Source organism: Bombus fervidus, chromosome 13 (genome assembly GCF_041682495.2).
Source record: "Bombus fervidus isolate BK054 chromosome 13, iyBomFerv1, whole genome shotgun sequence".
NCBI lineage: Eukaryota > Metazoa > Arthropoda > Insecta > Hymenoptera > Apidae > Bombus > Bombus fervidus.
This window is the reverse complement of record NC_091529.1, coordinates 9,579,891-9,592,667: the sequence shown is the minus strand read 5'-3', so window position 1 is coordinate 9,592,667 and position 12,777 is coordinate 9,579,891. Positions and strand designations below refer to the sequence as shown.

At 27.4% G+C, this 12,777-nt stretch overlaps 3 protein-coding genes across 4 annotated transcripts; 1 reads left to right on the top strand and 2 right to left on the bottom strand.

Annotated features, from left to right (window-relative positions):
• Positions 1–538: 538 nt before the first annotated feature.
• Positions 539–3,412, bottom strand: Cog8 (conserved oligomeric Golgi complex subunit 8). Its single transcript, XM_072015753.1, has 10 exons — positions 3,208–3,412; positions 3,013–3,084; positions 2,818–2,942; positions 2,462–2,737; positions 2,184–2,397; positions 1,955–2,115; positions 1,612–1,887; positions 1,247–1,435; positions 1,007–1,162; positions 539–924 (listed from the first exon to the last, which is right to left on the bottom strand). Exons 1-10 carry the CDS (start codon positions 3,260–3,262, stop codon positions 607–609), a joined length of 1,842 nt encoding a protein of 613 aa, XP_071871854.1. The 5' UTR covers positions 3,263–3,412; the 3' UTR covers positions 539–606.
• A 240-nt stretch (positions 3,413–3,652) lies between these two features.
• On the top strand, positions 3,653–5,326 carry Mrpl48 (mitochondrial ribosomal protein L48). Its single transcript, XM_072015763.1, has 4 exons — positions 3,653–3,987; positions 4,072–4,149; positions 4,245–4,378; positions 4,460–5,326. Exons 1-4 carry the CDS (start codon positions 3,964–3,966, stop codon positions 4,749–4,751), a joined length of 528 nt encoding a protein of 175 aa, XP_071871864.1. The 5' UTR covers positions 3,653–3,963; the 3' UTR covers positions 4,752–5,326.
• On the bottom strand, positions 4,875–10,313 carry Frtz (WD repeat-containing and planar cell polarity effector protein fritz). 2 transcript variants are annotated; one of them, XM_072015750.1, is made up of 15 exons: positions 9,897–10,312; positions 9,578–9,707; positions 9,312–9,489; positions 9,039–9,232; positions 8,824–8,924; positions 8,575–8,689; positions 8,302–8,511; positions 8,056–8,219; positions 7,858–7,965; positions 7,576–7,784; positions 7,376–7,499; positions 7,142–7,311; positions 5,373–7,072; positions 5,164–5,296; positions 4,875–5,103 (listed from the first exon to the last, which is right to left on the bottom strand). In XM_072015750.1, exons 1-15 carry the CDS (start codon positions 9,977–9,979, stop codon positions 5,018–5,020), a joined length of 3,705 nt encoding a protein of 1,234 aa, XP_071871851.1. In that variant the 5' UTR covers positions 9,980–10,312; the 3' UTR covers positions 4,875–5,017. The 2 variants fall into 2 exon arrangements, with proteins under 2 accessions (XP_071871851.1, XP_071871852.1); XM_072015751.1 differs by lacking the exon at positions 4,875–5,103 and having other exon boundaries at positions 5,359–7,072; positions 9,897–10,313.
• Positions 10,314–12,777: the final 2,464 nt, after the last annotated feature.

The window sequence follows — 12,777 nt, the reverse complement described above, 5'->3', positions numbered from 1 at the left end:
AAGTATAAAGGAAAATGTTTTTAGGCGTACACAAACATCTTCAGAAAGAATACAATATCTATATACCAAAGCAAAACGAGACTGTCATATGTTAAGAATGCGTTTGAAAGCACAAGAAAGACATTTACAGGAAAAAGAGGAGACAAAAATATTACAAATTTATTTACAATGTTATTACAAAAATTTCGAAGGTTATATTAATAAAATGTCTAAAGAATATTAAAAAAAAAAAGTAAATTGCTTACGTTTTTAATGGATGTAGAAGAAAAGAAAGATGAAGAATATGAAAAATTACTTTTAGAAAAATTACTATTAGAGAAATAAAAACAATTAAACAAGATGTATTAGATAATGAAATATTAATTTCTGAAGATTGTTATGACATAATTTTGACAGATACGTGATAAATAAAAAGAATAATTCTAAAGGAGTTTCGAGTTTTCTGTACAATATATGATATAGATAAAAATTTCAATTATATAGAATGCACAACATTTACCACAACAGGAAATTGTTTTTATATTCATACAGTTAATCTAAAAAATTATTTTTTATTTACAATATTTTTGTATACAATAATATGCAATGAAACATAAAAATTTACAATTATCTTTTTTGATTTTCATCATTACCAGTTGAATTATTTGTAAGAATGTTACTATCTTCAATCAAATGTGTATTTCTTTCTTGTGAATCAGTAGATACAGTTTTCTGTTCTAGAAATAAATGTGACTGTGACATTTTTAATTTCTCCAATTGTGAAGCAGTTCTATCTATTTCTGCAGTTTCGGGTAATGATGATATTTCAGAGGAAGTTCTTTGTAACAGTAGCGATTGTACGTCAGACACTGGCAGATTTTTCGAAATTGGTAATAAAGGAGCCAAAGGTTCCAAAATAACGTCTCTGTTTAAGTATGTTATTCCCTATAAAAAATGCAGATTATTTGTTATGTATATATAGTGTACTATGTGATTTGTTTAAAAATAATTTTGCACACTTTCTTACCTCTACTTGTAACAAATTTTCTGAAATGCCTAAGTGAATTGCACTTTGATTTGGTGGAAAAATAACATGAATGCAGTACTGTACATAAGGAACTAATTGTTCACTCAAACATTCTATAAATTTGAGCATGTTCTCCCTTTCTGAAGCTGCAAAAGCCTGAAAAAAATATAAATTGTATTAGATATATATCTATTTAATTTTAAACAATTGGTAAGATACAAGTTAAAAATATTAATTTACCTGCTGTTCTTGTTTATAAAAAAGTAATATTGATTTTGCTACATTATGTAAAGACTCTTGTAAAATCTTTGTACAAAAAACAGAAAGTGCTACTGGTGGACAAAGTCGTATTTCATTAAAAGCTGATATAAGTCCATTACAATATTCAGCTAATGGATAAAATTCAACCAATTGTTCTGGTGGATTTTCCTGCAAAACATGGTTTTCATTTGTATTATAAAGCGTAAATATGATATATAGATCCATTTCATTAATTGAAGAGAATATGGAGTGTCACTGACTTATTTTTTCATATAGATTTACCTCCTTTTGGCTTGTACCACCAAATCGGTGATACTCTGTATAATAAAAAGACAATTACTTACTGATTTAATTGTAGTAGTTATTTTAATAGTAGTTTTTTGTATTTTATTAATTAAGGTAAATGATTCCATATCACTCTCAAACTTTTTTGTTGTCCTGCGAATACTAGACTCAAATTTTTCCCCAATAACACGTACAAATATATCAGACATTCGGCCTGTAAAATCAGCACCTACTCTACCAAATGATAAACCAAAATATGTACATTGACCCAAAATAGAATCTATTGATGTCACACCAGGTAAATCTTGTTCTAAAGTCATTAAAAATTGGGATATCTAGAAAAAAATTAATTACACTATATTGAAGATATATTGTCAAAAAATACATAAATATCCAAGATACCTTTTCTTCAACCCAATGATAAAATATAGCACACTCATTTACAGTTAAATCTCTTCCTGGTGTTATTAGTTCATCATCATTAAACATGGCTTTATATTGTGTTATTATATTGAATAAATGTATTCTGGATAATTCTATAGTTTTTGTGATATGAAGATTAGCTAAATGGAAATAATATACATTATTAAATTGTCTATTTGATATAATGTTTTATACGAAATCAACCTACGGTCTTCTTTGGGAATAGCATTCAAAAGACTTTGTAGCCAGCTATCACGTGCTTGTAGAAATTTAATACGTAATTCAGGTTCTGTGAAAGCATCCATTGATCGTAATAATCCAACAAGTTGTAGACATCTTGCGAGTGGTAAATCACCTCTTAATGAACCAACAACTTGTCCTACCATGCCAGACCAACTGTTTTCAATTTCTGTCACTATGGACTAAATCATTAATAAACAACTTGGAATATATTTTGTTACATTCTGTAAGTATGTTAAATTATACCGATATAATTGGAATATCTCCATGTTTAGTTCCTAACTGACGTGCATATTGAGATAATTCTAATGCTTCATTATATTGATTACTCCTTAAACAAGATTCCATCAACTGAGGCATTTCAAGTACTTCAAGTAATTCTGCATTTCTTGTTAGTGTTAAACTGTTTATTCTTCTATGTGTATTTATGTCTTTTGATGTATCACAAAATGATTGACACTTTCCCACAAATTTAGGTATCTCTTGTACAAGTCCATCAAGTCGATTTTCAGTTTCATTAAACTTGAAATTAAATAATATATTTTTATTAATGGATAGACCAATAAAACTATAAAAATTACTAAAGTCTGGAACATTATTACTTGTTTAAATATTTCTCTAGAACTTTCTGCTGTCTGAATAAATGTCTTATAATTTGCAAACACCAACTCTTGTGTAGTTTGCAATACTGAAGTTTTCTCATCATTCAAATGACCAGGCTCTTTATCTAAAAAGAAATAGACACTTTATATTCTGTTTTAAATTAAAGAATTACATATTAGGAAAAATTGCCTTACTGAGCTGATCAACATCGTAACCACCAAGTTTTGATAAGTATTGATAAAAATCTGGATTTTCCTTCCATAATTCTGTAAGAACATATAACAATATATAATTATAATTAAAGATTTACTTCAAACAGGTAGTTTAAATGCGATATATCAATATTGAGAAGTGAGTTTATTACTACTGTAGAAATAAAGATGAGTTACCTGGTATGCCACTTGGAAATACGAGATTTATTACATTTTCAGTTTCGATATCCATTGTTCATTTAAATAATACATTTGTACATATGACCGAAATACTTAAACTATTATTACATACTGCAAGTTGTATATATATCTATAGGTTACACGTCTAGAATATCGTTTCGTATCTTGACAGAATACCTCGATTGTAACAGTACAATTATTGGCTGTTCGTTGAATGAATAGTATACAGGTCCTACAAGGAAGATCCAATGAATTTAATTCTTGACCGGACTATTGTTTAATGTATTAGTCTTAACTGTATGAAAAACTAAATTGTGACAAAAATAATTTAATCAAGAAATAAGAATGTATAAATAAAATATATTTAAAAACAGAGAGTTAAAATAAATTGAAATAGCTATATTAAAATAGAAATTTTATAAAGAGTTTCGATAAAATTTAATGATTATATACCAATGTTACCGTTTATTTTTTATGCTTTTCAATAATAAATGACAATTTTAATGGATTTTATAAGATATTTTAATATAAAATAATTTTTCTTAAGTATGTATATCATACAATAGTATAATAGTACCATAGACATACTATTGTGGACATGTGATTATTACCTGTTATTTCATACATGTAATATTCGATATTATCTAGTTATTAGTTATGGTACAATTTAGTTAAAATAAGTGGTTATAGCTAAAATTATTTATACTGAAACATTACACAGTAACTTTCAATAATTCTTTCATTTAATACAAAATGATATTAAATGTTCTCAAACAGGTAAATACATCTCTTTTTCACTCAAAATGAGGTTATATAAATCTACCGTATTTGGGAAAATAATTATTTAACCAAATTATATAGGTTACAACATACTGTCGACGTCCTTTATTTAATGAAACAGTGAGATTATATAGTATATATGAACCGCCGTATTTAAAGGTTTTCTATGAATAGTTTATATTTATTAAATTATACTTTATATTAAATTTGTACTATGATTATGTTTAATATTTAATTTATTTGTACTATTATAGCAAAAAGAATTTGTGATACCAATTTGTCCTGTTTTAAACATACAAATTAGAGGATACAATTATCCTGTACTTGAGAGTTATCAAAGCTTTGTTCACAAAATAGCAAATGTATTTAATTTTACTATTGATCAAAGGTAGTATTATAGCCATATTTTTTAGTATAAAGAATTATTTGGTATTATATTATATCATAATGATGTGTTCTGTTTTCATAGCTTTCCTTTACCACATAAAGAACATAAGATAAAAAGATATAAGAAAGGAAGTACTATAGTTGATGCTGAATATGATTTAAAAATTTATGAGAGAGATATACAAATATCAAATGTGTCATCCACAAAATATCCTATCCTTATTAGAATATTAGAAGCAACTTTACCGGAAGGTGTTTCATTACATGTTGATAAATATGATCCATCATTAGAGAAGAAACGTTTTATACCAAATAGGGACTTGATTGATACCAAGAAAGAATTAGAAGAATTAACTGAAAATAAAGAAAAATAAGAGTAATGATTACTAAAATATTATTAATTTATATAAGAATAAAAAATTAGTTTTGTGTTGTAACTAGCAAAATATTGAAGTAAGTTTTATAATTTATATAGCAATAAATAAATAATTCAGTTATGTAATTTGAAAATAATTTTTATTGTGTAAAAATTATGTACAATATAAAAGTATACATGTGTTTATTCAAGTTTTATATATATGTAAGTATAGAAAATATACATACATATATATATTTTTGTATTTAAATTGAAATCTCCTTTTTATAATAGTCCAAAGTGTACAACTTTTATTTTTGAACCTTCTTCTTGTCTTGAAGATTCCTTTTCTTTGTCATTAATAGTTTCTTCTACAAAATATAATATTACATATTTGAACATTATTATAATTATTAAACTATATCACTTACTTGGTAGAGGTTGAAAATCTTTAAGATAATCTTCATTTCCAAGGCACAATGGAAGACTTTCTGCTAACTCCCGTTTAGGATCAGTTAAATGTACTTGAGTAATTGTGGAACGTTTTTGTTTATGTGATTGACTCTAGAAATATAATAAAAAAAGTGAATACCACATATTTTTGATATCTTTAATACTTTACTTACGTTTATATACTTACTGTACCAGGTACTAAAATATGTGTAACAGTATCTGAAAATTTAACCTTTGGTTTTTCATTTGTTGTTAATGTTGTATCTGTGAAGGTAGGGAAGGAAGAACAGGATGTAGAACTAGAAGTAGATGGTGATATGATAGGTAGAGGTGGAATGTTGGAAGATATCTTAGATTCTTTACTAATATTAGTATTTGTACTGTTTTGTGATGATACTAATTTTGAATGTCTATCAAATCTGTTTTGTGCACCATAAGTAGAAGAAAATTGTGAATTACCTAGTCTCGTATTATTAGTAGAGGAATGCATATCAATGTTATCACAACTTCCATGAAGTGAAATGCAATCAAAGTCATAGTTAAATCTGTACCTAGATTTAATATTGGTATATTTAGGTTGATCTTGTAAGATATTGGATGCAGAATTTTGTCTTTGTAATAAATACGAATTGACGTTTCTTGTTCTGATAGACGAAAATTTTTTAATCGATTCATCAATATCAGCTAATCCTGATGTACTTCTAGATAAAGGAAGATTTTTTTTTGGAAGACTTTGAAAATAATTCGTAAATGAATTTGTTAAAGAAGGTGGTGGTGGAATATTGAAATCTACTTGCTTTTTTCCCAGGAAAGGTTGCTGTAATTTCATAATACTAGGATTATCATCATTATTAAAATTATTTGAACTGCCATTGCATGAATCTGTTACTTGATTTTCAAGAAAATTAAATGAAGTAGATGCTAGATTACTATGATTGTTATGTAAATTGCATGTTAATTTATTTGTTACAACAGAATCAGAAAGCGTTTTAGACACAAAATTACTGATTGTAACAGATGGCTTAATACTCTTTAAAGGAGATGAAACAGTATTTGAGTCAGATTTAGTAGTTACTAAATCATTAAAAGATTCATCATATGGATTTGAAATATCTGCACCAAGTGTACTAAATGATGTAGACATAATATTATTATCTATGTTATCTAATGAAGATTTTAATAGATTAGAAGGAACATCTGATGTAACTGATTCATGTGTCATACTGTTAAAAGGAGTAGACATAAAACTATTTTCTTGTACTAGATTCGTTGTTATTGTATCATTAGGTATGTTATCAAGAGGCAACTGCATTTCACCACGTAGGACTTTCTTCAATGTGGTATCTACAGAGTTCTCATTAACTCGATTAGATATTCCAGTTTTTCTTTCATTTAAAGACAGACTCCCAAATGAAGTTGTCATTAAATCATCAGAAATGTTATTTAAAGATTGTGAATTACTGGTAGAAGACATTGTAGATACTAATGTTGGATGTGCATGAATTTTATACAGTGGTTTGTTGAATGATGTTGATGTAAAAAATGTATTTGGAAGTGAAAGGTGAGATGAATGATGTAAGGAGGTTGTGGTAAGAGTATTATTAGATATACTGAAAGATTTTGTTTCTAGATTACAGTCAGTTTTTTGATTAGGTGATATGTCGGTAAATGAAGTAGATAATAAATTTTTATGAAGGGTATGTGGATGGAGAACTGGTAAAGGTGGAATTTGGTTGCTAGACTCTTTCTTATAATTGTGACTTTTTGATTTTATATCAGTTTGATTCTCCTTTGAAAAATTGTCACTTTCGTCACTATAAGATACTTCTCCTTTATCACTTATTGAATCAGAACACAGTGAGCAGGATGCTCTAGAACATGTAGAATCTGAAAATTGTCTTTTATAGTATATTCCTTGAACTAAGATGTATAATGGGATATTTCATTTATTCTTACGTGAACTACTGCAACTATTTGATCTACTTAATATGCGTTCAGCATTTTCTTTTGCAGCAGTTGCCATTGCTGTATCATTTACAACTATTGCATAAAAGTGTATATCCATAAAGAGATCATGATCATTCAAGTCTATAGCAAGCCTAAAAGCCTTTTCAAACATATGATACCTACAATATCTAGAATTAGTTTTGTGTTACACGAACGTTTTTGAAAAGTAAATATATGTAATACCTTAATAAGTGATGGAAGAAACGTCTTGTTAAATCTCTTATTTCGTCTCCATATTCTTCTTCAGTAGCTTGACTTATTGGTTTAATAGGTACATGAAAACTGCCTAATGCATTTTGTATAAGATCTAGAGAATCAAATTATATTATGTTTACGTTATATTAAACATTACAAATCAATTAAACTACAGAAGTATATCTTACTTTCCCGTTCTGTTGTCAATGGTAGTTTAAACAAATAATTTACTATCTGATTTAATGCATGCATACATGCACGAGAATGAGTATCCCAATTCATAGCTAATAGTAAAGAAGTTGCTTGTTCAACTTGTGATAAAGATAAATATCTCTTGACTAATACATCACCAGTAAAAGAATTTCCTTCCAACATTTTAAGAACACCAAGAGGTCCTCTATAAATTTATTATATTAATAGCATTTTTACTTGTTACTTGTATTATAAAAAGAGCTTATATAACTTTATACCGTTGAAAAATTAACAATAATAAAGAATTTCCGTGATTATGTAAATTAATATAACAATTTAAATCAGTTTTTTTATTCCATTCCATGCGAAGTAATGCTGGTTGAATTCTACAATGTAAATAGATGTTTTGTATTGTATTATATGCGTAGCAAGTGCTGCTATTATATCTTGGTAAGAAAGTAAAGTTAAAAGAATACCTGAAATATGAAGATAAGTCAAGTATATTAGCTTGTGCTGCTTCTTCGGTCAATGTTTGACTTTTAATACAGGATAAAGCAATGTCGAAATGTTGAAATTGACCTTTATCATTTCCAACAACAAATATTATTCCATCACTATGCCACGATGCCAATGTAGGTATCTTAAATATATATACATATATATATCATTTTGAGCATTTTAGAAATCATTGTTTTAGTATTGGACATATATGCATAGCTTACAAAAGCTGCTTTTACACTAGCAGTAGTAGCTCTAGTCTGGTCATAAATTATAACAGAACCATCTATACAACATAATAACAATAATTCTTGAGTTGGTGAAAATTTTACACAACTTGTATGTGTAGGCAATGATACAGAAACCATTGCTATTCTTTGAAGTTTATCTTGTTGAGAAACTTCATACGTACGCCACTCTATAGTTACTTCGCCCTATAAAGTACTCAATTGTATCTATTGTAACATTATAGGATACGAATGATACAATATCATTACCTTTCTTGAAACTTTTTGTTCTACAGAATGAATAATGTTATCATTACATGCATCAAACATTATACATAAGGGATCAAATTCACTACGTATATAACAAATTAATTCTAATTTTACTCTGAAAATAAAAATACATTATCTATAAATTAAATTTGGAAGAAGTTAATATTTTTATTAAACAGTGGATAGAGATAAAAGGATAGAATTAAAATAAATAAAATTAAAAACAAGGGAGAATCTCTTTTTGAATACCCTATTAAACGATAAAGATGTATGTTAGCACGGTCATGTTCTTTTACAGCAGGACTCCAAGGATAAACTTCATTTATAGTAGATTTCCACCAAATTAAAATCTATAATTTTTAAAAGTTCATTACAAATTCAAGAAAAGATAACTGAGAAGTTATTAGTTACAATATAAAGATAAAAGATCCTAATTCGATAAAATTTTTCACAAATATATTTACCAGATCACCACATTTATTGGTTTGTACTTTTTTGTCCAATCTGCGGCCATTAGGGCCAAAGAGATCAATCGTAGATAATTTTGGTTCAAGTTTATTAATTTTATCGAAGACATGTCTTTTCGATCTTGTAAAATGTACAACAGAAACTTGGTTATCGTTATAGATGCAAAGAATATAATTTCTTGTGATTATCACTACAAATATAAATAATAAAATATCTAAAACTCTTTGAATAAACATATAAATGTAAATCATATAAAAGTATACAATTACCATCTGATATATGTTCCAACAGTTTTCCTATGAGATACTTATCAAAAGTTATTTTACATACATCACCAGTGGCAATATTAACTTGTATTTGTATTAATAACGCATTGTTTAACATTAATTGTAAAACACAGTCATCATACCACTGACAATGTACAATTGTATTATCCTTCAATTGTTCCTATAAGGATATAATTGTTCTTATATTATTTAATATATAGAACGCAAAACTAATTATATTTGTTCTTAGTATTTGATTAGAAGTTTACCTCTAAGTATTTGATAGAATCTTTTAATTTATTTCCTTTTTTATTTGTTGGTACATATATCATACCTCGTTTCTGACAATAAGATTTTTTTGCTTCTTCGTGTAAATGATCAATACGTTTATCATGATATCTATAATAGTAATATAAAATTTGTTCTTGTTATAATAATAAAAAGTATTGTATAAAAAAATTATTTATTTGTAAAACTATTACAATATTTTAGAATGCAAATGTTTTATACTACTATTTTGTACACAGTTTTATTAACATATTTCTTTATTAGTATAATTTATAATACGAATAAATTAATTTGTCTCACCGAAATGCACCAAAGTCTGTACTCTTTATATTAATATTGTCGTCAAAAGTCCATAAGTTTACTTCACCCAACAATGTAAACATTATAAAACATAAAACACTACTACTCTAAAAGCATTGAATATTCATATCAAACTGTATATAAACAAAGTCACGTTGGGTCTAAAAGGGTTATGTTGCGTTACATTAGAATCAAATATAGTTTATTCAAATATATATGAGAAACACAAAAGGCACGCTATTTTATTTACTATTATTGGAACTTGTTCATCACCATTTTGTTATAGAATACTGTATTACCGGTATGTCACTTTGACTGCAATTGCAATGTCATTCATAAATCATACGTATCACAAGTATAGGATCATAGACTTATAATATAAGTTCATGTATAGGATGGACTTAATGCACTTTTATGTAGGGAACTCTAGAGCTCGTTTACCATTTTAGTATCATTCTCAACGTTACCGATTCAGCATGTGTCAGGTGACCCTCTCAACATTTCTGTATCACATGAGACATTACCGATTCATTATAGTAGTGTAAATTGAAGCTACATAAATTTCCTATGAAATTACAAATAGGGTATACGAAATACAAAAATAACAAAATACAGAATTCTATACTTGTAGAACATTTATTTACTTATTTATTTTTATTACGAAATAATCGGTGATTCCGAATAGGCTCTATTATAGAATACAGTTGTTGAACACAATAGAAATTATTTTGACGAATAAAATTATATTTAGCAGAGAAGAAACATTATTTCATTGCACCAGATCTGATACAATTTTAGAAATGAAGCTTCAAACTAACTATGAGTCTTAAAATTAAGACTTAAAACTAAAAGTAAATCTTGTATCGTCTCGCGTCGTCGATCGATTGATAAACCTATTGTTTTTGAAGTTAGAGCTTAAAATAGGGAGCATAAAATAAAGGAGCATAAAATAAATTTCAAAGAAACGATATTTAGGGTGATTTTAATGATAATTGTTTAAATTACACTTGGTTTCGAGCTTGGAAACGAATCGAATTATGTATTAGGTAGTACTGTTTCGTGATTGCTGACGCAACTGATAAACCGATGATCTATCCAATAAATTGTGAGAATACACCATATGTCCAATAATAATACTTCGATTCGACACGGATAGTATACATGTGATTACACTTGTTGCTACCATATCACGTAACAGTATTAGATCTCGTATTTGCAGAAATAGAAAATTATATTTCAGTCATTTCGTTTTAAATTTCACTTTAGTTATATCTTCGTAAGTACATTTGGTAATTATTCGTAACGAATCAAATATATTATTAAATGAAATTCTATATTACTTTCGTTGCAATAAATAAATTAAATCTCGCACAGTATTACAGCGCGTAAAATGTTAAATCAGTTGTTAATTTTATAGAAACTGGAAATTAACGCGAGTAAAGTGCCCTTTTCAAATTTATACAATATTTACGCATGTCTCTATAGTTTTAATTTCTATATATAACATTTTCATGTAAAATTACCAATTCTTTTTTAAACGCATGCCGTTCTCAATCTTTCCATAATATTTGTACAATTCTATCTTTAGTGCGCCAAATAAAAAGAAAGTCAATAAATGAGATTAACGCGATAGTCGTTGTAATAATAGAAAAACTACGACGACGTTTGACACGAAAGATTCATCAGGCATCGAACTTGCTTTCACAAGACTGATTTCTTGTTATCGGTTGTTTCATTTGCAAAGAAGCAAGCGAAAATATAGATTTCATCGATAAACTTTGTCTTATTTATCATTGTATAGATATTGATGTCAGGATTTGAATTGTTGTTGCGCGTGTTTAGACTGATTTATATATTATTTGCTTTATATGTTATTTTCCATTGCAAGTAGAATAGAACAGGAACAATGAGGATCATTTCCTGCCGGTGTACGATTAGAATTTCGATTTACCGAACCATTATTCATTGCATAATGAATAAGCTCTTTGCATGAAACGTTTGTGTGCGACGAAACTTGTTTCGATACTATGTACATACATTTAAACTTCTTAGAAGTAAGTATTCGTGGCTAGGTATCAAAGATTTATCGTTTTAATTATGTACTGTTTCAATTTCTACGTCCATCGGAACAAAATATGTTACTTTCGACTGATATCGCGTTAAGTTGTAATTAAATTCTTAAAAATGTTAATTGCAAGTGTTGGGTAAAAATGTAAACGAAGCTGTTGAATCCTTTAGTTTGGAATTGAAAGTTTCTCGTGCTGTTATTAGCTCTATCTAGAAATGGAAAGCATTGTTAAAATTTACATTGTATAAAGGAGGAAACTTACGATATTAAAAATTTTTCTATTAGAAATCTAGATTTCTTTGAAGTGATTTAAACGATGTACAATTTTTATTTCGCACACAGAAAAAGAGACAAAGGGATAATCAAATGAAAGTTACACTCGCTTACATATTGCACTTTAGTCTATAGATCGATGTATATATAGAAAAAAAGGCCATACAAACGATCCAAGTTATAGAAAAATCTTATTTTTTCTTAGAACAGATTATTGGTTTTTGGAAAGTATATTTTTAATATTTTTTCATATATCTCAACAGAAAAAAAATTATATTTGTTCGGGATAGGCATCAAGACTAGCGATCACTTTACGTCTTCTTTTTGTTGGTGACAAAGAGGGTTGATGTTCTTGCCATAATAGCTTGATTATAAAAACTATATCCAAGATCGTTGAATATCAGCCAAATAATGTTCTTCTCTGCTCAAATACTTTCAAAATGCATTTTTTATATACTCTAGTTTCTAAATATAATAGAAAGTATACCATAGAAATATAGTCCTGTAAAGATAATCAGTAGGTTACGTGGAATTACAGAA

Bases quoted from the DNA above. Each gene is read 5' to 3' on its own strand.
- Mrpl48 (XM_072015763.1), top strand. From the start codon at position 3,964: ATGATATTAAATGTTCTCAAACAG. The intron at 4,150-4,244 runs GTTTTCTATGAA...GTACTATTATAG, and splicing joins ATGAACCGCCGTATTTAAAG to CAAAAAGAATTTGTGATACC. The intron at 4,379-4,459 runs GTAGTATTATAG...CTGTTTTCATAG, and splicing joins AATTTTACTATTGATCAAAG to CTTTCCTTTACCACATAAAG.
- Frtz (XM_072015750.1), bottom strand. From the start codon at position 9,979: ATGTTTACATTGTTGGGTGAAGTAAACTTATGGACTTTTGACGACAAT. The intron at 7,966-8,055 runs GTATTCTTTTAA...TTTACATTGTAG, and splicing joins GACTTATCTTCATATTTCAG to AATTCAACCAGCATTACTTC. The intron at 7,073-7,141 runs GTAAGAATAAAT...GACAATTTTCAG, and splicing joins AAATAGTTGCAGTAGTTCAC to ATTCTACATGTTCTAGAGCA.
- Cog8 (XM_072015753.1), bottom strand. From the start codon at position 3,262: ATGGATATCGAAACTGAAAATGTAATAAATCTCGTATTTCCAAGTGGC. The intron at 2,116-2,183 runs GTAGGTTGATTT...ATTTCCATTTAG, and splicing joins TGCTATTCCCAAAGAAGACC to CTAATCTTCATATCACAAAA. The intron at 1,163-1,246 runs GTAAATTAATAT...TATTTTTTTCAG, and splicing joins TTTATAAACAAGAACAGCAG to GCTTTTGCAGCTTCAGAAAG.